This window comes from Vicugna pacos, chromosome 10, assembly GCF_048564905.1.
Source record: "Vicugna pacos chromosome 10, VicPac4, whole genome shotgun sequence".
Taxonomy (NCBI): Eukaryota; Metazoa; Chordata; class Mammalia; order Artiodactyla; family Camelidae; genus Vicugna; species Vicugna pacos.
Genome location: NC_132996.1, coordinates 72,039,906 through 72,062,775, shown reverse-complemented (window position 1 = coordinate 72,062,775; position 22,870 = coordinate 72,039,906). Strand labels below are relative to the sequence as shown.

The following is a 22,870-nucleotide window of genomic DNA, read 5'->3' as shown; positions in this document are numbered from 1 at the left end:
CCCGGAACACCAAGGGTTCTCAGACTTCCTCAGAGCCCGGGCCTCGCAGGTCTCCCCACGGACGCCACAGCGCAAACGCGAACCGGGCGAAATCGCCGGTCTCTGACCACGTCTGAGCTGTGAAAACCACAGTGTCCTGTTCAGCCTGAGAGACGGCACCGGGCAAAGCAGGAGTCCAGGCTCCTGGGGGCGGCTGGGGGGAATCAGCAGGTCTGGCACGGGCGGTGGGTGGGGGCCGCGCCGCAGGTGAGCAGGGGCCGAGGAGCCTCCGGCCGGACCGGACCGCTAACATCGATGGCGGTGCGATGGCCTGAGGGCCACTTTCAGGGAGGGCGACCCAAAGCCAAGGACTGGAGAAGCTCTTGGAAGGGAGGATGAAGCCCCTGCATTTTTGCCAAATTATATCTGGGCTACGAAAGCTCAACCCAGAGACGTCGCATCGGCTGGTGTGCAAACCTCATCTGCAAACCTTATTTCGGTGAAATGACAGCATTCCCAACACGCAATCCAGCCGTCGATTATTCCAACAACCAGCAGAGAACCAGCGCAGGTGCGCGTCTGACTAAAACCGTGTCAAGTAGGAGATAAAATGAATGTATTTTTGCAGTTTTCCCTCTCATTTCAAGATAGAATTCCAATAAAGACTTCTTTGTTTTCACCCTGAAAATTAGGTCCTGGTTTAAGTGGCTTCTCTTTAAGATGAGAAGGGCACCGTCCTTGCTGGCGGGGCTCTGAGCCACGCCCACTCGATCTCCCCATTCCTCGACAGATGGGAACCCACATCTGCTTACACGCCTCAGCTGACAGGGAGCTCACCACTCCACAAGGAAGCCCACTCCATCTCTGACGCCTCTGACTCTTAGACAGCTATTCCTTGTGCTGACGTGACACGTACCCCCCGCCCCTCCTCCACACGGCTGAGGAGCCCCTTAGTGACTCGGGGTACAAGGCCTGGGTTGCTCTTAGCTCTGAGCCGATGGGCAAGTATACGATGCTCTTCCTTCATCAGTGGAAGGGCTCCCTCCTTCCCTTTCTTTTCTGTGAGCATTAAATGACTAAATGACACACTCTGTAGAGAGGCACTTGTAATAAGTAGCTAATATTAGCTTCCCCATGGGTGTGGCTCTGTGCTCTGGGGCCATGCGAATGTCCGGGGTGGGGAGGGGGTGTTGAGGACCATCTGAGAGGAAATGCGTCTTGTGGACTTCCTGGAGGGGGACACAGTCACTTATCCGAGACACCAGCTCTTTCCCAGACATTCACCATGGCCAGCACATCTGAGGAGTTAGGAGGTCAGGGCGGGGTGCAGAGGAGGCCGGAGGCCCTGCATCACCCCAGCATGGGTCTCTGAGTCCCCCGCCCAGTGAGGAGCCCATGACCCTGCTTTGCCAGCTCAGCCTCTGTCTCCCCAGGCGCAGCCTCCATCCCCCAGACCAGTACGTTCTCAGACCCCGGTGTGGGGTCACTCACCGATGTCCTTGGCTCTGACGGCCACCGGCCTCCGGAGCTCAGTGACGAACTTTTTGGCATCCAGGCGGATCTCAATGATGTTGTTCAGCAGCGCAAACAGTGGGGCCAGCGGGAAGGATGCCACGAACAGGGTGACAAAGCCGAACTGGATGACTGCAGACAGAGGAGGGGGCGGTCAGCACGCGTGGCCCCTGCCCCAGGCCAGCGGGACCCCGCCAGTTGGTGCCCTGCCTCCCTGGGCGGACTGTGGGGGGAGTCCAAGTCTTGCGCTGGACCTCAGTGTTGACTGCTGAATAATGGACGTGTACTTACTCATACGTCTGGTTTTATAAGATCACCAGTAACGCAGGGAAACGGTGCCTGTGAGCACGAGGGTCCAGCCTCAGTCACCCCGTGTCCGGGTTGGGAAGAGGCCCTAGCGTAGTGCTTCCTGGGGCCTGGGGGACTGGGGGCACAAATGCCTCTCCAGCAGCACCCAGTGTCCCCTTCCATCGGGCCTCGGGGAGCTGGGCAGGGCCCACAGTCCACTGTCCTGGACAATTTTGTCTGTCGGCCTCACATCCCCACCCTTGGACCTCGGACGCTGCAGCCAGGGCAGGGCCGGCTCCCCAGGAGGTCAGGGAAAGGTTGCTGAACGGAAGCGAGTGGGGGAAGCAGGTCTGGGAACTGCACAGCCGGGCCCCGTCCAAGGGTGCTCGCTGCCAGGCGGTAAACAAGGAAGCCGGCAGAATGTCACCCCATGCCTGGCGGGCTGAGTGTGACCATTGTTAGCGCGGCGGGCGGGGGCTCCGTGTGAGCCCTCATCCCTGGGCCACGTCGCTGGCCTCCTGCGCACCCCATGGCAGCTCCGCGCGGGATGCTCCTGCAGACACTGGCCTGGAGGTGATGGAGGCCATTGGATAAGCTTGGCGTGTGGGCCAGGGGGCTGCTGAGTCCCAGGGCTGTGGGCTCCTGGCTTCTGAGTGATACTGCCTCCTCCCGCACAGACAGGGAGGGCAGCTGGAGATGCAGGTGGGGTGGGGGCGGGGGTAGGTCATTCCCACCTGGGCCCTTTCGTCCATCTATCCATCTGTGCACTCTGGGCGCCCCGCCGGAGTCGGCCTGGAGGAGGACAGTGTGCCCCGTGTGCTGGGGTGTGGGGCAGGCACGGGGTGGGCCACTCCCTGGGTGGGCAGGAGGAGCCTGTCCCAAGAATTTCATTTCACCAGACCCCAAAGGACCGTGTCTTTCCAGCTACCATTAAAAACTGAAATCTGGAGAAACGAACCACCGCGGTCTCTTAACCCATCACAGGCTGCTTTTCCTGGTGTCCATCCTCCCACAGGGGTCAGGTGGCAGGCAGCGGAGACCTCCCAGACCCATGCTGAGTGTGAGCCAGTGGGGAGCGGCCGGCCTCCCCGGGCCCACAGGGCACGGAGCTGCCCGCCCACCTCTGGTTCAGCCCAGAGTTGATTCCAGGAGAAAACAGAGGCCGTTGTCCGAACACCACGGTCTCTTGTTTTCAGTCCCGGAGTCATTTCCTTCCCCGTTGGGGAAGCTGGGAGCAACTTCTTGGGACCAACTCCGCCAACAGGGGTGTGCAGGGAAGCGCCTGTGATGCAGTTAAACGGAGCGGCTCCTGCCACCCAAGGTCACCCTGCCCCTGCCCACCTCACCCCGCAGAGCAGTCCTTGGCTGGTTCGTTTGCCCAGGCGCCTGTGAGAAATGGAGAGACCTGGGTCTTACCCCACATAGATCAGGGATGGGCCCGGGAACCAGCATTCCAGATAAGCTGTCCATGGTCGGGGGTACTACACTCTGGGATTCCTCTGCATGAGACTTTCTGACTGCCGTCAGTCATCCATTCACTCTGTGAACACATACTGAGCACCCACTGCATGCCCAGACCTGTTCTAGGTGCAGGGAATATGGCAGTAAAGAGGAAAAAACCCCAAAGGTCCTCTTTCATAGACCTTCAATTCTACCGGTGAGACAGACGGAGAAGGAATGAAGGAGTGATGTGTACTAAAGATGTCAGCTGTGATGAGAAATATAAAGGGGGGGCTGCTCTCTTTAAACACTGCGTTTGGGAAGACCCCACTGCTGGGGGACATTCTGAGCACAGCCCTGGAGAAAGGGAGTGAGTGATGCAGGTACTGGGGGAGAGCATTCCAGGCAGGCCACAGCTAGTGCAAAGGCCCTGTGGCAGGTGTGAGCTCTGTGTGTCTGTGAAAAGCCAGGAGGCCAGCGTGGCCCGTGTGGAGGGAGAGGGAGGAGATGGGGCCAGGGAGGCTCCAGGTGGCTGCCGTGCAGGCCACACCTTGCGTTTTTTTCTCTCTCCCTTCCCCCACCCCAGGAGTCTTGGGCCACCTCTGGGCATCCTCCCATCCAGTGACATGGCTGCAGGTGACTTGGCTCCATCCTGGGTGTGTTCCTCTCTGGGCAGGGGCCGCAGGGAGCCCCAGGCCGCTGGCTGGCCTGGTTCCGTCCTACCCGGGCTCGCAGGGCAGGATGCTCCCCCCCACTCACTCATCTCCATGTACTCCGGGGTGAGGCCAGCGAAGGGCTCCAGCGTGTAGTCCACCTCGTACCGCTGCTTCCTCTTCACGCACTCGTCCCGGTCGGAGGGGCTCTGGTGCTTCAGCCTCAGGTAGCGGATGAACTTCTTCATTTTTCTGGAGAAACGCGGCGTTCCCGGGTCAGGGCTCCGGGAAGGCGGGCCTGGGGGCTCGGGAGCTGTGGTTTGCAATTCTCGAGCCGTCGGGGTTTAAAGGCCGAACTGGTGCATTTGTGATGATTTCCCTGGTCCTGACCCCCAGGACAGGGGTCAAGCGTCATCACTTAGTTTGCAACAGAGGGAACTGAGGGGCAGGGAGGTCACTGCCACCTATCAGCCTGGGGAGGCCCTGCAGGTGCAGGGGTCTGGCTGGGCCCGAGTGGACTCGGGGGGCGTCCTTGGGGAGGGAACGGGACGTGATTCGCAAAGGGCACAAGGTAAGGAAGCAAGTCCCCAGGACCTCCATCTGCCCCCCCACGGGGGCAGGCACGCAGACTTGGGGGCACCCACTGGTACCCCACATCCTCAGCCAGCTGGGGACAGGGGGTCATCCTGGCCCTCTCCTCTCCTGGTCTACCACCATCTTCCCCGCTGTCCTCACCACCTCCCTGTTTCTGGTGCCCCACCCTGGTACAGGCCCCGCATCACCTGTCGCCCAGGCCGCCCAGGTGCCCTGAGGCCCAGCCTCCCCCTCGCTCCTCTGGGACCCAAGGCCAGGCGCTACTCACGGGATGCCGATCTCAAACAGGTTGTTCTGGATGAGCTGCTTCCCCAGCATGATGATGCTCAGCTGGATGCAGAGCTCCATCAGGCAGCCGCCCGGCGCGCACTGCAGCAGAGAGCAGGGCTTCAGCGGCCAGGCCCGCCCGCCCACCCGCCGCGGACTCGGGAGAGACGGCCCCGGCCCCAGCGAGCAGAGCGGGGAGGCCAGCCCTCGCGCTGCCCCCCAACAAATACCAGGCCACGTCCCAACCCCAGAACTCCAGAAGGGGACCTTATTTGGAAATACGGTCTTTGCAGATGTGACCAAGATGAGATCCTGGGGCTGGGTGGGCCCTAACCCAGTGACTGGTGTCCTAGTGAGAAGAGAAGACGCACAGGCGCACAGGGGAGGAGGCCGCGGGAAGACGGAGGCAGAGGCTGGAGAGAGACATCTCTCAGCAAGGGGACGCCAGGGACTGCCAGTGGCCACCAGAGCTGGGAGAGGCGCCCTAGAATGTTGGAGGCCTGCTGACACCTTGGTTTTGGACTTCTGATCTCCAGAACCGTACATGAATAAATTTCTATTATTTCAAACGAGCTGGTCTGCGGTATTTCGTCATAGCCGCCCCAGGAAGCTAATACGCTGGGCCCCACAGGCTGGAATCAGGCTCCATACAGCCTAAGGGCCGGTACTGCCTCAGGCCGGGCAGATAGGCAGAAGCTTAACTCGTCTGAGTGAAGGAAACTCCAGGGACACGGGGTGAACTCCTGGGGTGCAGCTGACCCCTCTGTGGGTCCTGAGCAAAGTTTTACATACTGTTACCGAAGAATTCATTTAGGAGAGCCATCATTTCATTACAAAAAATGATGTCCTTTGCTTTATTCTATTTCACAAAGGCATTTCCCCAACTTCTCTTTAATAGAGCTCAACAGGGTGTCATCTATATAAAGGACATGTCACGTGACAGGAGAGGGCTTCCTGGGACTTTTGCAGACATCTGTTACCATGGATGAGGCCTGTGTCTTAGGATGTTCAGGGGCTGGCACTCAGATAGTTGAACCTCTAGACTGTATTCCAAGGCGGCCAGATCACCCTGTACCTGATGCCCACCCCAAGCCCTATTTCACCAAATCTTTATCAGGAAGGCCCGCCCCTTTCTTTTCCCATAAGCTAAATTATTCTGGGAGTTGGAAGTGCTGACAGGCCTCCCTGACACCTGGACTACTGGCCCTGAAGCCCAGCTTGGTCTGATGGAGACAACGGAGTACGTCTAGGGGCCAGGACTCAGTGGCAGAAGGCAGCTGGGGCACTAACCAGACTTGCAGGGGCCAGAGCCGTTAGGCAGAAACCAGAGCTCACTGGCGTTGTGTTTGTGTGAGAGAGGTGGGTGTTTCAATACTAAAGTGAAAGAATTGTAGCTGAGTTCTGTTTTTTCTCATGATTCATCTTAACCAAAGAGAAAAACATTCAAAATCCTTATACAAAAAGAAAAAAAATAAGGATTTTTTTTTGGTTTTCATGCCTTTGAAGACACTTTCTCCTTTTAAGGTAATCCTATAGGGACCAGCCAAACATGACCGCAGCCCCGCCCCAGCCGCTGGAGGACAGAGCAGGGTTCTCAGAGGGGCGGGAACAGGCAGGTCTGTTGTGAGGACAGAACACACTGCACAACCTCGTTACCTCTTCCATGCGGAAAGACCGGAAAATGTACACGTAGTCGCCCGGGCGTCCGATGAACCTGCAATGATTGGGGGTCAGTTAGAGAGGGGAGAGCGGGCTCAGGGAGACCCCCAAGGTGAGAGAACCCCCAAGCCAGAACCTCCGGTGTACTCGCAGGCCTTTCTCTTGCCCGTTTCAATGACTACAAGACAACCATTTCTGTTGGTTGAATATTCATGTGATTCTCAAACCCACCGAGGGGTAAGAAAATGGAACTTCAACAGGAAACCAACGGGCTGAGGGGCAGACGGAGGGGAAGAAGCCCAGGAGGGGGCTAGGGCAAAGCATCCTGGGTGCAGATGGTACCACCCACCACAGCAGGGTCACGGAACCCCCTTGGGGACTGCGGGCAGGTTGCAGCGGGGGTGTCCCCGGGGCCGCCTCTCGGCTTCCTGTGGGACGTGCGGGGTGGGGGGCCTCCTGTGGGATGTGTGGGGTGAGGGGCCCACTGAGAGCCTGCTTTGTCATCATGGACGCACTCAGGGGGGCCTGGATGCTGTGGTCCAGCTCGGGGACCATGGTGTGGGAGGGTGGCCACGATGCTGAGGACACTTCGAGAGGGGCTCTGGTACCAGACCTGCCAGCCCCTGGCAGGAGCAATGGTGGGGAGTCTTGGTGGGTGGACACAGGCGCCTATAAACCCAGGACAGCTCAGAGGGTCCAGGCATGGGGTTCGCCTGGACCCAGCGGCTGCCCTTAACCCTCTCCTGCAGCCTTCATCCCGCCCCCCACTGTGGGAGCACCTGGAGCTTGCTGTTTGGGGTCCTCGCTGCCCTGCCGCTCTGGTCACCCAAACTCAGTGGCAGGGGAGCCCCACTGACTGCTCTGCCCCAGGTCCAGGTGCCTCCCACCTGAAGGAAGATGGGGAGGGGACCCTTCTCTTGGACTAGGAAGAGGAAAAGGTTGGGGAGTCTCAGTCACTGAAGCAGTCCCTACCGGCCTTTGAAGAAAGCCACGTAAAAGATGGGGGTGTAGGAATTCACGAACTTCAGCAGGAAAGCCTTGAAGATCAGCCTCTCCTCGAAGCTCTTCTCCGTCTTTGGAACCTCTAGCAGGAGCGAGATGCGCGCTGCTGAGCCACCGCCGTGGTCCCGGCTGACCGCTTCCCTCGGCTGGCTCGGCAATGGGGCTCAGAGAAGGAAAGTGACCCGCCCAAGGCCCCACGGCACGACGGGGGCGACTCGGGCCTGCACTCACCGATCTTGGTGAGCCACCTGGCTATGCAGCCGTAGACCTCGTCCAGGAGGATGATGACCACCAGGTTGATGATGACCGCGGTGGCTGTGACGGTGACCCGGATGTTGGACCGCACGGAGGGGGAGGAGTTCATGGCCAAGGCGGCAGCCGTGGAGATTCTGTAGATGATGACACCCAGGACGATGGCGAAGGTCACCGCAATCTGCAGAGGGGAGAGGGGACACTCGTGGCTCGGCCCGGCATGTGCGTTGGACAGCCCCCTGGGCCCCCGTCGCTCCAGCTCTCCCCACCCCCACAGTACTTCAACTTCAGAACAAAGATGGACGTTTCTCATCACCCACCAAATGCCAGGGGCTTTTTACGGGTCTTAACTTCACGGGCGAATGAGGGGCTAATTTCTATTTTACTGAAGAGGAGACAGAAGTTCAGAGAGGTTAGGTAACCAGGCCAGGTCACCCAGCACACCAGCTAGGATTTTACAGGTGGGTCTGTCCAGCCTGGAGTGCACAGCTCTGCCTGCTGTGGGGGCACTGCGGCTTCTTGCCCACTGTCCCCACAGGACAGGTGGCTTCCTAATGTGTGAGCCGGCAAGCCGACTATGGGGTGGGCTTGCCCCCAGGCCGGGTGACCCTGAGCGGAAGCAGTGACGTTCTCCATGCAGAGCTGTTGCAGCAGGTGAGTGGGGCGTGGGGCGGTCTGCTCCCGTGGGCAGCGCTGCAGGTCTGGCTGGGACAGACGGATGGGGTCCCTCCTCCCAACCCCTCCAGGAGCCACCCACACCCTTCTGGCTCATCCCTGAGAGCCAGCCCTTCAACCTGCCAAACCCACTGGGACCAGAACAGTCCACACAACTTGGGCGGGTGGTTGCCTGAGACGGGCAGGCACTGGCTAGGACGACAAGGCTGCTCTTTGTGGAGCTGCCTGCCTGCCTGGGTGCCTTTTCTCCCCCCTCAAAGGCCCTGACTCACCCGGGAAGACCCTGGGACCTCCCTGCCTTGCCCTCGGGGTGAGGACGCCTGGGAGTCCCAGCCCCGAGGAGGCACTCAGGGTGCTGGGTGGGTGTGCGGGGCCACCCGCTCCTGCCAGAACGGCCCCTCAAGGCTCCCGGGACAGCCCTGGAAAGACACCGGCCGCGCGCTGGGCCCCTCTCAGGCTGCAGCTTGGAAGGGCTGTGGCTGGTTTGCCCGCGTGGGAGGCCGCAGTCGTGGGAAGCTGCTAGGAAGCTTTGAACCAGTAGCTCTGCTCTGCCCACATCTGCGGGCGGCTGAATGGTGATCACACCCTCCCGGGGAACGTCTGCTCCCCACACGGCACCCTGACGACGGGCAGCCCTGTCGTGAGGCGTGGGTACCTCTCCCCGCCACCTCCCAGCTCCCGGAATGAGGGCTTTCCTGGGAAAACCCCTCACTCCTGCCAGGATGTATCCTCCCCCAGCTCCCCGGGGATGGCACCACCCTGGGCTCGGAGACCCCCTCCTGCCGGCACACGGAGGTGCAGACGGGGCCAGGCGCGCAGAGTGACTCAGCAAGGGCCTTCCTTCCCCGCGGAGGCCAGTGCGCCTCCGGGACAAGCCCCGCAGCAGTGCCCCTCCTGGGCGCGATGTCCCCTCTGGAAGGAAAGGGCCTCAGCGCCAGGGTTTGGCTGGTGTCGTCACAGCAGCGTCTCCAGGAGCAGGAGCACGTGGGCACCTTGGAGGGGACCATCGGAGGTTTGCTCAGTGAGTGAAGCTCCTGAGTGCAGGATGACACTGTGTCTGATTCATCCGTGATGGGGTCACTGGTGCCTCAAGGGCCAGCGAGGTCCCTACCCACTGTCCTGCCTCTGCTGGGCGGGACTCTGTGCCCCCTTGCAGACGAGATGGCCAGCAAGATACAGGCAGAGGTTGTGGGCAGGCCTTCTGTGAAAGCACCTTCAAAGATGGGCTGCCTCCACTAGCATCCATCTCCTTCCCCTTGGCCCTTCCCCTTCCTCCTCCTGGAAAGTGGAGGTGATGTTGGAGGTGGAGAAGCCGTGTTGTGACCAAGAGGAACAAAGACACAGATTGTCAGAGAAGCCAGTGCCTGAAGGCATCACAGAGTTACCTGATTCAAACTCAAAACTCTCTGAAGTCTATTCAAGGAAGTGATGTGTATACCTGAGGGCTCTTGTCCAAACTCCTTGCTGTGGTGCAGGCGGAGGGCCCAGAGCCTCCCCACCTCCTGCCACTCCCTTGCTGGTCCTTTCATGGTGACATTGCTTCTTTCAGGAGGGGCTGAACCCTGACGCCTGTCATCCTCAGGTTACCCTCAGCACCAAGCCTGGGGGGCACATCCCTCACGTGCATTTGGGGGGCCTGCTCCAGGGTCCTCAAAACACAGCTGGGGCCCCACCCCGAATCACCTGGACGGCACAGTAGCCCTCCTGGCTCCACCGAGTGACTTCGTGGTCTTGGAAGTCCCCATTACGACTTCTTTACGTCAGCCGAGTACATCTTTACATCTTATCGTGTGTGAGAGCATGAGGGAAACCGAGCCCTCACTCTGCTTCCAGCTACTGAGGTTAGGGGTCCTCATGCCCCTTGGCCCCCAGCACGGAAAACCAAGACACCCCGCCAAGTTCACACGGAACAGTGGGGGTCGCGGGGCAGACTGTCTGCCTGGCGTCTGGCCCCCACACCTGCTGGCTGGTCGCCTGGGGAGAGGGCAAGGCCTCCCGCCTCCGCTTCCTCACCAGCAGGCAGGGGACAGGCAGCTGTGAGGCCCTCGGGCCGCTGGGCACAGTCTAGCTCCACGGCCCACAGCAGCCGCGCGGGACCCCCGGGGCCAGACTCGAACTTAAAGCTCGGGGGCTGGACGAGGGGGCGGCCATCTCTACAGTGAGCATGTGTGGCCCTGATCTGTTGTGGGGGATGAAACCATGGCTAACGCGGACCCGAGGCCTCCGGGGCGCGGCCCAGTCTGGGTGGAATTAAAATCCCCTAACCGAGTGCTGGCGATCTGTTCAAATCAGCAGTCCGTGCAGCTCAGCCTCAGACCCTCGGCTACCTGAGCAGCACTGCCCTGATTTTTGTCCTGCGTGTTACTTATTTAATAGTTTTCTTTAAAATGCCTCAGTTTTGTCTTAAATAATGTCTGTGAACTCTGGGTTTGAATGACTACACATGCTACTCTCAGAAGGAAGGATGTGTGTCAGGGACCATGTGAAACCATCTCATGAGCCCCGAGGCATGTGGAGTCACCCTGGGGGGCCTGCGGAACCCTGGCCCCTTCCCATTTGGAGGATTGGTAGAATCCCCCATGCCGCCGCCCCGCCCCACGCAGGATGGGGACAGTGGCTGACCCCGCCCCGGTGAGCACGGCACGTCCCCCAGGGGCCCCGACCGCCTCCCTCCTTAGCCTTCCAGAACTCACCATGAAGATGATGGAGACCAAGTTGGTGAAGTAGGCTGGGAACCGGTCTCTCCAGGTCAGCTTCACCTTGTCCGTCTACAAGACGAAACAGTGCTGGGTCAGTGGAGGGGACCATCAGGGTGGAGAGACGCGTGTGCACCAGTGTGTGTGTGTGTGTGCACCAGTGTGTGTGCGCACATGTGTGTGGGCATGAACAACAGACACTCAGAAACACGGGAAAAAATAAAACACTGCAAAAGATGAGTGAATCAAACATCTGGCACCTGAGGCTTTATCACCTATGAAATGATGTTACAAAATGATAGGAAAAAACAGTTGTTTAAAAACGTGCGTCCTCTGTGTACAGGACGTGGTCATGCCAGAGGCGTTTCTAAATCACTCTCAGACCCACTCAGTCCAGGAGAAGTCTGTCTCTCTGGACTCTGTTTCTCAGCTGGAAGTCTCACTTCCAAGGCGAGGAGCTCTAAGATGTTTTCCTTTGCCACCCAGACCATAATAGTTATTTTCCTTTGCAGAGCAAGTTGAAACAAGCCACCAGCACTACAAGTTAAAACGCTGTCGGCTGCGTAGCAACGGCGGACGGCGGAGACACGTGGCCCGAGGCTCTGGCACAGGGATGGTGCGGTCTGGAGAAACCTGATGTAGATGCTTGTCACTAACCTGGGATGTTTCAAGAATAGGGTGGGTTTTTAATGGGAAAATGCATGTAGATGGTCAAAGAATGCTGGCAGACGTGACACCCGAGGCCACACATTCCAGGGCGGGTGGCATGCGTGTTAATGAGACAGGGGGACCGCGCGCAGGCAGCTGTGACATGCGCTTTTTGCACAATCCAAAGCCAAGCTCCTCCCACGAACCCACCGTGGCCATGCAGTGACATCTCAACACACGTCACAGCTCACAGGTGCGGGAGGCAGGCAAAGAAACACGGATGTGAATGTTAAAAAAAAAATACAGCAGTCAGAGTTTGTGGAAGAAAACACAACGGACTTTGGTCGTCGGCAAATACGCAAGACTCGCGTTGCCCCGAAGAGGAACAGTACCAATTTCACCCCCGCCATGGCTGTCTTAACCCTCTGCCTCCATTTGTTTGTTGGCTCCTCCGGAACATGCCGGCGCTTCTGGGGCGGGTGGACAAGAAAGCACCGTGGGGTGAGACCGCGGGCCCAGCCCCCACTGCCCCCTTGGCAGCCAGCGTGCCCCCGGCTGAGGCTGACTCAGGCTCTGGGTGTCTTAAACCCGTGAGATGAGCCACCTTCTAAAGAAAGGCTGCAGCAAAGGTAAGGGCCACGGAGACTCCAGCCCGGGAGCTCAGTGCCCCGTGGGACCCCTCTCACCAGGTGGTCGCCGTGGTTTAGACGGTGCATTTTACGCAAAGACACGATTACTCTGAGCATCTTACACCAACATGAAGGAAGCCACATCCAGCATCCTAACACACCAATCAAGGGGTGGACCTTTTAAATGTTTCTCTTAAACGAATTTGGTGCCATAGCTGGGGGAAAATTAAAAGCACTAAGTAGCTGTTCGGAGCCAGTGAAACGGATAAAGGGTGTGGCTCCCCCCGGAGGCATATGGGGCCTGGGGTCACCATCAGAGGCTGGCAAAAAACGAACCCTTACCTTTGTCGCTCTTGTGATTAAAGAGCTCAGGACAAAGCCAAGAACCTGGGAAGGGCTCCCAGCGTGGCTGCCCAGGCCCACCGCTGGGGCCTGGTTGAGCCCCTGACTTGAGCGGATGCAATGTGGGCCACTAAAGCCCCTTCCTTCTTAGGAAGGAATAAAATCCCATCCACGCTCGTGCTAAGAGGGACTGCCATAAAGCGACAGGGCAGACTGTCTTGGGGTGAGGATGCCGCACTGCACACGGGGCGCGGCGGCCCACAGCGGGGGCTTGGGGGCTTCAGAGCTGCGGCGTCAGGAGAGGAGACACAGCCTGGGGGGGCGGATGGAGCCGTTGGTTCCAGGCCGCCAGGCGGCTGCTCCGAGGGCAGCATGCACTGGACACGCAGGTGTTCTGACAGAAAGACTGTCTGCTCGTTGCTGGTGAGGACTCGCGCTCTGATGGTTATGTTCTCTGCACCCCTAGTCCTGTTCTGACTCTAAGAGGGAAACGCACCCCCTTTCTGGCCGCAGGAGGACTGAGCTGGGTTTTGGCTGTGTTACGGGAACTGGGGCCCGAGAGGAGCTTTGGCTGCATCCACTTTGCCCCGCTAGATGGGGTTTTGGCAATTGGGACCCCCGGCCACTTTGTACCAGCAAACTCCGTCCACGTGATCCAATGACGAGAAAAGATAAGCCCAGCGGTTTGCTGTGGTCAGTTTCAGAGGCCAAGGGTGCGGACGTGACACTGAACCGGGAGCTGGTAGAGCCTTGTGCCTCTGTTCCCACCCCTTCAAGAACTGACTTTCCAGCCTCAGTGAGAGGCTGGCAAGGGCCCGGGGACTCCGTGCTTGGCCCACGTTTTGAAAAAACCTTCGTTACAGAAATAACCAAGCACCTCCAGAGGTCTGCGAGAATTCAGGCTGTGACCAGAAAACCGCTGATTTCAATGAGAGGTTTGGAGAGAAAGAAAGGCATTTATTATTCAAAGGTGATGGCCTCAAGAACATCACAAAACTCCTCCCTCTCATTCTCGTCGTCTGTGAGTGAAACAGGGAACTGGCCATCTGCTCGGGGCCGCTGTTCGGGCGAACTTTCCTATCCGTCATTCTACACAGAACACGAGTGCTGGACGCAGTGACCACTGGGAGCAAGGAAGCTGCAAAGCTACTCAGTTCCTGATGTTGAAATGTTGGCTGAAGTCTGAGGTGACCCTCAGGATGGATGGAGAAGGCAAATCTCTAGCAGGGTTTGACAAATCCGGACCCTGCTTGTTTTTGTAAATAAAGTTTTATTGGAACATGGTCCTACCCACTTGTTACCCTGTTGTCTACGGCGGCTTTCATCCTTCGCTGGCAGAGTTCAGTATCTGTGACAGAGGCCTGCACGGTCTAAAATATTTACTACCTGGCCCTGCCTGGGGGCTGGCCCCTCACCTCTACCGTTGATGGATGGATATACAGTGCTTGCTGATCCCTGGTCTGTTCTGTGGATGAACATACAATGTTTTACTGCTGGGAAGCCAGCTGTCAGGGGCCACCATACCTCTTTGTTTTTGGATTCTTTCTTCAGTGACTTCTCCAAAACTCTGGCTTCATATTCGGCTCTGGGATGGTCCTGTGAAGGAAACCAGGTCAGTAGGGAGCCTTGTTCACTGTGTCTGAGGTCCTCCACCCAAGCACGCAGGGCAAATTCAGCCCATTCGTTCCCTCGGGCACCCTCTGGGGCCAGTTCCTAGCTGGCTGTTTGGACCATTTCCAATTCAGAACTCATCATATGTGGTCCGTCCAAGATTCTCCTCCTTATTGGGAACCTTAGCCCCCTGGGAAGGCCATAGAATCTGGCTCTGTGTCCCGGAGGTAGGTCAGTCTGTGCCAGGATCCAGCCCACCCTGCAGCCTGCTTTCTCACTGTGAACACCCAGCCATGAACTGGCCCCTGAGAATGTTCTATCAGGAGCCGTGGGGGTGGGAAGAGACGGCAGGAAGTGTCAGCAAGCGGAGGCAGACCAGAGGCGCCAGGCCTCCAGGGAGCCCAGAGCAGGTCAGCGAAGGGCACTGGAACGGAAGAGCGGGTTAAGAGAGACCCGGAGGTGGGGAGAAGCAGAGACCCCTGCCCGCAGTGAAGGAGATGCGCGGAACTGCTCGGCAGAGACAGCCGGACCAGGTGTGCGAGGAAGGCCCTCTCCCGGGGAGACAGGCTGCAGGAAGAGAGAGGAGCGACAAAAAATTCCAAACCTTGACAGCCTCCTTCGGGGACCAGAGATGTCAAACAAAAACAGAAAGATTTCATTACTTGTGTTGTTTTTTAAGAAACAGGCTACATCCTCTAAAAGCAATATCCTTCCAAACCAGGATGAAGGTAAGTGGGCACAGGTGGAGGAGGAGGCCTCGTGAAAGGCTGTTCTCTTTTAGGGTGACCGTGCGTATTGCTGCTGCTGAAGCTCGAGTGTTCTAGAAAATCCCCAAAGCAGAGTGGGGCTGAACCGTTTCAGGATCAGGGAAGGAGCACACGGGCCAGATGACTAGACACAGCTTTCCTCCTGCCCCAGGAGTGCTCCCTGGGGTTCACACGTCGTGGAGAGGCTGCGCCTCCGTCTCAGGCGGTTAACCTGACGGGCCCCTGGCCAGCCGTGGGGGGCGGGCAGGGAGGCTCACCCTAAGGAACACACTCAGGCCCCTGGGGACCACACGCGCAGTGGCTCCGACCACCACCCACGATCCAGCGCCCAAGCCGTCAGGGTGAAGAGATCACGGGGCAGGTCCCCAAGGGGTTGAACAAAGGGGACTGGCCCTGCCCCGACCACAGGGACATCATGGAATGGTCTTTCTAAATCTACTTCTAAAATAATAAGATGACACTGCTTTTTGTTCTATTTGAATCTTTAGTATCTGCTCCAGTAGACGGCTGACCCAGTTCCCATCACGGGGGACAGTGAGGACACCGAGGCACAGAAAGGTTAAGCGACCTGCCCAGGTCACACAGTGAGGGCGGGGCCGACTCGGGATGGCCTGGTCCCAGAGGCCGTCTCGCCACACTGCTGTGCCTCTCCCAGCAAACGAGCGCCCTTGTGTGTGGACAAAACTGTCCGCATAGAGCCCGCATGGCGGCTTCTCTGACTGCACCACGTCTTTGGCTGTTGAGGGGCCCACAAGCTCAGTCCCGGAGGGAGCAGGTGTGTGGGTGTGGGGGGACACAACAGGATGCTGAAAAAAGAAGTCGGAAGAGAATTTCACGCTCCAATGAAGACGCACCAGCGGTTTCTCTTTAAAACCCTGAGCAAGAGGTTTCATAACACGAAGCTGTGGTCAGTGCGGCCACGCCTCACAGCTCTGCTGTTTGTGGGACTGTTTTTTCTTTTCGTTCCCACTCATCCCACGGGATTCTGGCAGGAGCTGGCAATTTGAGATGGGACAACGGCAAGGTTCTGAGAAGCCCCGGGGAAGGGGCTCACCCGCCATTGCAGTGGTCAATCGCTCTCGAATACCCAGCACATGGCTTCCCTTTATTCGTGAAGGATCTGCCCCAACTTCTCAGCCAGGCTGAGGGCTGGCTCTGGGGATCTAGGGTTTGGCACCCTGGACAAAGGCTCACCGACATTTTGCGGGGGACTCAGCCTCATGGGTGGCGCCAATTCCCTCCCCAGACCCACCGGGCCGCCCCAGACATGATGACATCAGCGTGGTGAGCTCTGGCCTGCGTCCCTGACCACGCTGGTGGGCAGTGTGTCCATGTGAGCAGGGAGATCAAAACACTAGGACAGAGCAAACGGTCACCCTGGCAACTGCGGGGGATTCCAACACGAGGGATGTGAGCCGAGAAGCTGGCGGGCGCAGCCTCGCCTGGGCTCTGCGACCTAAGGCTTTCGTGGGAGTCCCCAGGAAGGAATGGGGTGCGGGCTGAGGAGGACACGGGGGAGCGCAGTGCCAAACCCACTCACCTCCTCCTCCTCGAAGCCTGTGAGGTCCCAGCGGTAATTGAGTCGCATCTGTTTCCGCTTCCAGTGCTCCATGAAGGTGGCGGCTGAGGGCAGGAGGAGAACCAGACAGTCAGGGGCTGAGAAATCCCACGGCATCGGATGACGTGAAAGCACTCTCCTCTTCTGCACCATTTGGTGAGTGAGGACAGCCAAGTGCTGGACCAAGAGCATCCCACGAATTAATCCGTTCAGCCCTCCTTCTGACCTCACGAGGTGCAGATGATCACTTTCTCAGTTTCTCACTTTACAGATGAAAAAACTGAGCCCCAGGGAAGCTGAGTCCTGGCCAAGCTTACTGAGCCAGACGGTGAGGGGCTGGGCAGGCTGGTCCCAGAGCTCGTGCTCTTCCCCATCCTCCTCCACGATCTTGGGGACCTGAGTCACAGGTGGGGGTCCTGAGGTCAGAAAGCGTAAGAGGTGGGCCAAGGCCACTCACTCAAGCTTCAAACCCTTGCAGATGGTCTGACTGCTGTGCTGCACCCTTAGCCACTACATCCTGCTTTGTGTTCCCAACAGACTAAACATAATTCAAATACTACCTCCTCCAGGAAGCCCTCCGATCATTCCACTTGGTGTCAGGAAAGAAACCAACTCCTCCTGGGACTCTCCTATGATTACTGTGTGGTTTAAGTGAGATTAATACTTAACGTGATAGCTCTTTGAGCAATGCCTGGCCCTCAAACCTCACAGTAATCACAGGAGGAAGGCGTCATTCTTTCCCTCATTTTACAGATGAGGAAACTGAAGCTAAGAGGAATTACATGGCTTGTCTGAGAAGTGGTGGCGTCCAGATGGAAATACAACAAGACGTGGAACTTCAGTGCAAATTCCCCAGTGTCGTCCTTTACCAGGAAAGAATGTAGGCGCGGGCCCTGGAAGGAAGTGGGCCTGAATCTGACTCATCTGGTTCAGAGAGCTTTAGTCTGTATGCCCCCTCGCTGTTAAGGCGAGCTGAGAACAGGCCTCGGAGTCTGCGTGTATCTGTGCAGAATGCGTACACGTCAAACACCAGCTGCTGCACCAGCCAGGCCGAGCCGGGACACAGGAACCTCCTCGGTCTTTCTGACTGGGGTAATTTAAACCTGGGCTTGGCTGCACAGGCAGGGGAAGAGCTGAGAAAGCCAGCAGGGGACGGTGAGACCACCCAGCGACTGGCAACAGTAGGAAGTTGCTGCCAATGCAGTGGGTCATTTAGGGGCAGCGGGACAAGGGGAGGCGGTGTTACTGGAAACTGGAGCTTCCCAGAAGCAGCCAGGATCATGGAGGGTGGGCGTCTGGTGGGAGTTAGAACCTTGGAGAAGACAAAGCCTCCGCCAGAGACACCCCGGGAAGCAGAGGGAGAGAAGGAGAAACACCCTGGCTTCTCCCTTTCTCCCGCCTTCTGATCCCCATCAGGGCTTCCCATTGGCTGAATCTTTCCAGAAACCAGACAGCAGAGCAGGGGGGCCTGGGAAATGTAGTTCCCTGTGACACAAGTACACTCCCAGCAGATACAGACTGAGCAGGGACTCTGGAGGGGCCGGGCACCTGCCGTGAGGCAGCGTGTGGTCGGTGGCGCAGGCCCATCCACAGTCTCAGCACCTCCTGAGAAGGAACACGTGAGGGTGTTTCCTTCTGCTTCTTGCAACGTGTCCTTTGGTCACTGCAGTGGAGGACCTCGGGCCCATTCCCACCCCTCCATCCGCTCAGGAAGGCCCATCGCTCCTTCACTGTGTTTCGACAGCTGTCCCTCTCTGTCCTCCTCTGCCTGCCCGTGGTGAGGCCGCCTTTGAGACCTCGGGCTCAGTGGGAGAGCCGGCCTGTTTCCCTTCCCAGTCTTGGCTTCCCTGCATCCCCCCCACCCCCGCCTTGCCAGTCTGCAGTGTGAGGACGCGCCTGCAGCGGGCTGTGCTGGTGGTTATCCGACATCAGTTACACGAGCCCTCGAAACCACACCATGCAATGGGAGCGATTGCCACTTGTACATTGACAAACGAGGACAGAGGCTCAGAGGACTCAATGCCATGCCCAAGTTCACCTGCAGGTTAACGGCAGGAGTGAGACTTGAATCTAATTCTATCTACCCCAGAGTATACACTTAACCACTTGATGGACCCTCTGCATAGATGTTTGATTTTCTTTAAGGGAATAATAATATAATCACAATAATAGACTTGATAATTACAGCAAAACTTGTATTACCATTTTATGGATGAGGAAGCAGAGGCACAGAGAGGTTCAGTAATTTGTCCAAGGTCACACAGCTAGTCAGCTGGTATTTAAACCCAGGCATTCTTGCTCTAGAATTTTACTGTTAAATATCTTAAGATAGATTCAAGAGCTCTCTCCCAGAGGTATCTGAAGGCTGACCAGGACCGAGACTGGATGTGCGGTCACAACCTGGTGGCCATGGAGTGGAGATGGTACGTTGACAAGGCTCATTTGGATCAGCTGTGTTTAAGAAATGCAGACATTTTATATAAAATCACGAGTTTCCTGCTTTTCTTTTGAAACTCAGAAGCACTGGCACCAGAAGGCTGGTGCTGAGGAGTGACCATTGCTCTGTCAAAGTTTGGGCATACCTTCTTCACTGAGCCACAGACCCCACCATGCCCTGTCGCCTGGGCTCCATGGCGCGGAGTCTGCCCCGCATGCTTTGGAGCAAAGGGATGGAGCTGTGATATTCAGGCATGGCGGGCGGCGGGGCAATGTGAAGGCTCACCCTGAGCCAGGGGCCGTCCTGAGGTCTCAGCTCAGAACCGGGCATCCGAGCAACGTGAAAACCCACCTTCTACCGGGCAGGGCCAAGGCAGGCAGAGAGCCGAGGGCTCCTCCTCTGCAGCTGAGCTCCTGCTGCCCGGCCTCCTCCCCCCAGCCGTGTGGACAGCGGCGGGTCCTGCCGGGGTCCCATCCCTTCCCTCTGAGGTTCCCAGGCACAGTTCTCCTGGCTGACGTGCTAACCACATCACATAGACTTCCCGCGACGTCCAGCCGGTGTCAGCGCTGGGCGTGCTCGGGGAGTCTCCTTCCAGCCCACCCCCAGGCCCTCAGCGCAGGGACGACGCACTCCTTTGCACGGATGGGTAAACAGACACTCCAAGGAGTCAGGTGACTGGTTAACACATAACAGAAACCTGGATCCAGGACTTCTGAGCCCAAGATTGGCCGGGGTTAGGGGTGTGGCTTCCCACCCCCAGAAGGACAAGCCGTGTGCAGAACCCAGGGCTACTAAAGACGTGACGCGATGGCCTTGACCCCAGCAGCCAGTCAAGGGGGCCAAAGAGACAAGCCCACCCCCCCAGCACTCCTGAGCCCGGGGGCAGCACAGCACAGCGGCCCGGGAGTGAAGAGGGGGCCCAGGCCAGGACGGTCGCGGGCGGTGAGGCTTCTTCCTTCCAACGTTTTTCTTCACCACGCAACGTTGGGAAGACACATCTGTAGAGAGTAGCCCAGAAGTGGCAGGTGAGCGAAGGTCTCGGGATCGACCATGGATCAAACCCAGGTGTAAGCTTGGGTGCAGGACTGCCCCCTGCCCCCCGCCGGCCTCAGTCTCCACGTCTGCACAATGGGCTCAGGGGCAGTGCCCACTGTGGGACCTACTGGGGAGCATCGGTGAGCCAGGGCACAGCGCAGCCTCAGGTGGGACCCCCGCGTGGTACCCGGCTCACCCGAGGCGCCTCCACTGGGTCTCGTGCAGAGGCTGATCACAGAGCAAAGCATACGGTTGGTTCTGTTTACACAAAGCGTCCACAGTATTTACAGATAAATCCACAGAACAGGAAGCAGGTTGGTTGTGGCCGGGGGTGAGGGCAGCACTGTTTTCTGGGCACCGGGTCTCCCCTTGGGGGAATGAAAATGTGACGTTGGCACAACGTGGCGAGTGTCCTAAACACCACTGAGCTGTGCACTTAAAATGGTGACTTCACCTGATGTGAATTTCACCCGAACTTAAAAAAAAAGAAGTCACCGAACCAGGGGTACAGACTCTGCTTCCAGGTTTAAGTCCCTCTGCCGTACGTGGGGGCCGCGGAGCACACGGGCCAGAGCCAAACACCCTCGTGCTTACGTGGGGGTGGGGGCAGCCTGTCCGCTTTCCTCTGGGGGTTCTCCGACGGGCCTGCGATATGCTGTAGTGGAACCCCACCTCAGGGGCCCTGGGCCGACCTGCAATCTGCATTCAGAGCAAGCTCCGTGGGCGTCCCTGGTGCACACAGGCATCTGGACACACTGATCTGTCCACCGTCGGCCCTGTCCTTCCATCCATCTCTTACCCCATCAGAGTGGCTGGCCGTCCACCCTCCACCCCACCGCACGCCTCTGTTCCTCCCGGGCCGCATCTCAGCCCGCCTCCCTTGGGCCCGGCTTGACCTGCCCAAACTGTCTTTTCTCCAGTTTCCAAATTCTGGATGCCCCTCAGCTGGCTGCTGAACCCCCTTTCCTGAGCTCCCCCTTCACTGAAGCACTGCTGCTGACACGAAGGCACAGCCTCGACGGAGGGCTCTGACCGATGCTGGGGCGCTTCTGCGGCCGCCCCGAGGACGGCCCCCTCTGTCCCGTCTCCACGGTGAGGCCCAAGCTCCTTACGGGAGGCGATCTTGCCTCCCTGGAACTCCCCTGCCTGGCAGTCCTGTGCCATGGGCCCAGGGGACAGACAGGGCTCACACTCCTTAAAACGTGACCCCCGAGAGCAGAGACCAGCTCCACTGACCTCTGCCTCCTGACAGTCAAACGCCTGCTCAGTGCACTCCTTCCTCTGGGAATGGAGGTTGGAGATGTGTGTCCTTGGGCTGCAAGAGCCGCACAGGAGAGCGAACGCGCCTGTGGGGCCCCAGGGGAGACGGGGTCCCCGCACAAAGGCCTCCAACCTGTCCTTTTCTCACTGACCCTACTTATTTACCCTCTGAACAAGCAATCGCTCTTGAGCCGGCTGCTGGCCTCTTGATTCCAGCAGAGAATCCGTCTCTCGCTCCCTCCCATCCAGCTGGGGTGACCCAGCCAGTGACCACCAACTCCACTGGAGCCCCGGGCGCAGCCCCTGGCAGGGGAGGGGCTTCGATCGCACCCATCACCCCGTTAATGCTGGGGCTCTCTTTCTCCGGTCTTGCAGCCAGGCTCAAATCAAATAACCCTCTTTGTTCGGCATGGAACTGACAAGCTGATAAAACCCTGTTATTATGCCATGATTTCAGAAAATTGATCCTCCTGAACAGCTAAATGAGACTCTAAGTTGCTTTGCGTGACATCTTATTTGAGGCTTTGAAATGTCATAAATCCCAGGCAGCGGGGGGCTCACCCAGAGCTCATGGCTCCAGGACAGGCGTGTCAGCCTTGGGACAAGCTGGACCCCACCGTGGAGGGGAAGCAAGATGAAAACAGTGACCAAAGCCGACCCCCGGGGCAGCGACACGGCCCCCATTCTGCCAGGAACAGGCTTGGGGTCGCTGTCACCGTGTGAGCAGAAACGTTCACAGCTGAAGGACAGACTCAGAAAGGACAGCTGGAGAAGAAACACCAGTGGGAAAATGATCCTTTGGAGGGTAATGAACAAGTAATTGAATAAGGGATTAAAAAAAAAAACCTCAGCGTCGGCAAGATCTCTGCTAATTACGCTTGACAGCGGGTGTGAAAGGGCCAGGGGACAGGGGGACATACCAGCAGGGGCGGCGTGACAACAGGCACGTCTCAGGCCCAGCAGGCCCCTTCCTGTTGCTTCTGTCTTGATTTAGACTAACTTCCCTTTTCCTAAAGTAAGTGCTTCACAGGAGTGGTTTGGCTTTTTTGTGATTTTCTTCCCCCCAAATGGAGAGTGTAGATGGAACTGCACTTGACAGACAGGCACCTTTGTCGTCCCTCCCGGGGAGGTGGAGCTGGAGGAGGCGGGGGGCACACAGCAGGAGCACAGCTCTGCCCGTTTCCCTGCGTCCTGGGTGTGGGAGGGATGGAAACACCTGTTTTTCTCCCAAGGCCAGGGCTGCTGGTAAGGGCTGGCCAACCCCTTTGAGGGTATGTGTTCTGCACACAGTAGGTGCTCAGTAAAGAAGTGGCATGAGTGAGCTGGCTCTGTTGAGAGGATGCACAGAATCTAATGCTCCCTGCTTTGTGGGCGGGCCGAGCAGCATTACTGTCCGTTTGCCCCTACTGCCCACACATGGTACATCTCTGCTTCCCCAGAGGAGCACAGAAGGGGCTGGGGGATGTTTGGATGGAGAGGTGAGATCAGGGCTTAGACCTTGGAGGCTGGCAAGCCAGGGCACGGACCTGTCATGTTTATGACGAATCTGCCAGCTGTGTGATCTTG

At 58.1% G+C, this 22,870-nt stretch overlaps 1 protein-coding gene and 1 long non-coding RNA gene across 8 annotated transcripts in view; one reads left to right on the top strand and one right to left on the bottom strand.

Moving 5' to 3' along the window:
- Window positions 1-22,870, bottom strand: part of ANO1 (anoctamin 1) — an 80,013-nt gene that overhangs the window by 12,884 nt on the left and 44,259 nt on the right. For 2 of the 7 annotated variants that reach the window (XM_072970498.1, XM_072970495.1), the window contains 11 exons: window positions 16,555-16,637; window positions 14,852-14,863; window positions 14,161-14,232; window positions 12,058-12,135; window positions 11,015-11,089; window positions 7,626-7,827; window positions 7,365-7,476; window positions 6,390-6,447; window positions 4,735-4,835; window positions 3,979-4,124; window positions 1,471-1,623 (listed from right to left, as the gene is read on the bottom strand). In XM_072970498.1, coding sequence (XP_072826599.1) covers window positions 1,471-1,623; window positions 3,979-4,124; window positions 4,735-4,835; window positions 6,390-6,447; window positions 7,365-7,476; window positions 7,626-7,827; window positions 11,015-11,089; window positions 12,058-12,135; window positions 14,161-14,232; window positions 14,852-14,863; window positions 16,555-16,637 — 1,092 coding nt within the window. The remainder of the gene's footprint in view (window positions 1-1,470; window positions 1,624-3,978; window positions 4,125-4,734; window positions 4,836-6,389; window positions 6,448-7,364; window positions 7,477-7,625; window positions 7,828-11,014; window positions 11,090-12,057; window positions 12,136-14,160; window positions 14,233-14,851; window positions 14,864-16,554; window positions 16,638-22,870) is intronic. The other 5 variants (XM_072970496.1, XM_072970499.1, XM_072970494.1 and 2 more) reach the window with 3 other exon arrangements.
- LOC116285501 (uncharacterized) lies at window positions 16,304-18,856 on the top strand. The gene is made up of 3 exons (XR_012076849.1): window positions 16,304-16,506; window positions 16,619-16,728; window positions 17,326-18,856. It is a non-coding gene; the product is annotated as an uncharacterized lncRNA (long non-coding RNA).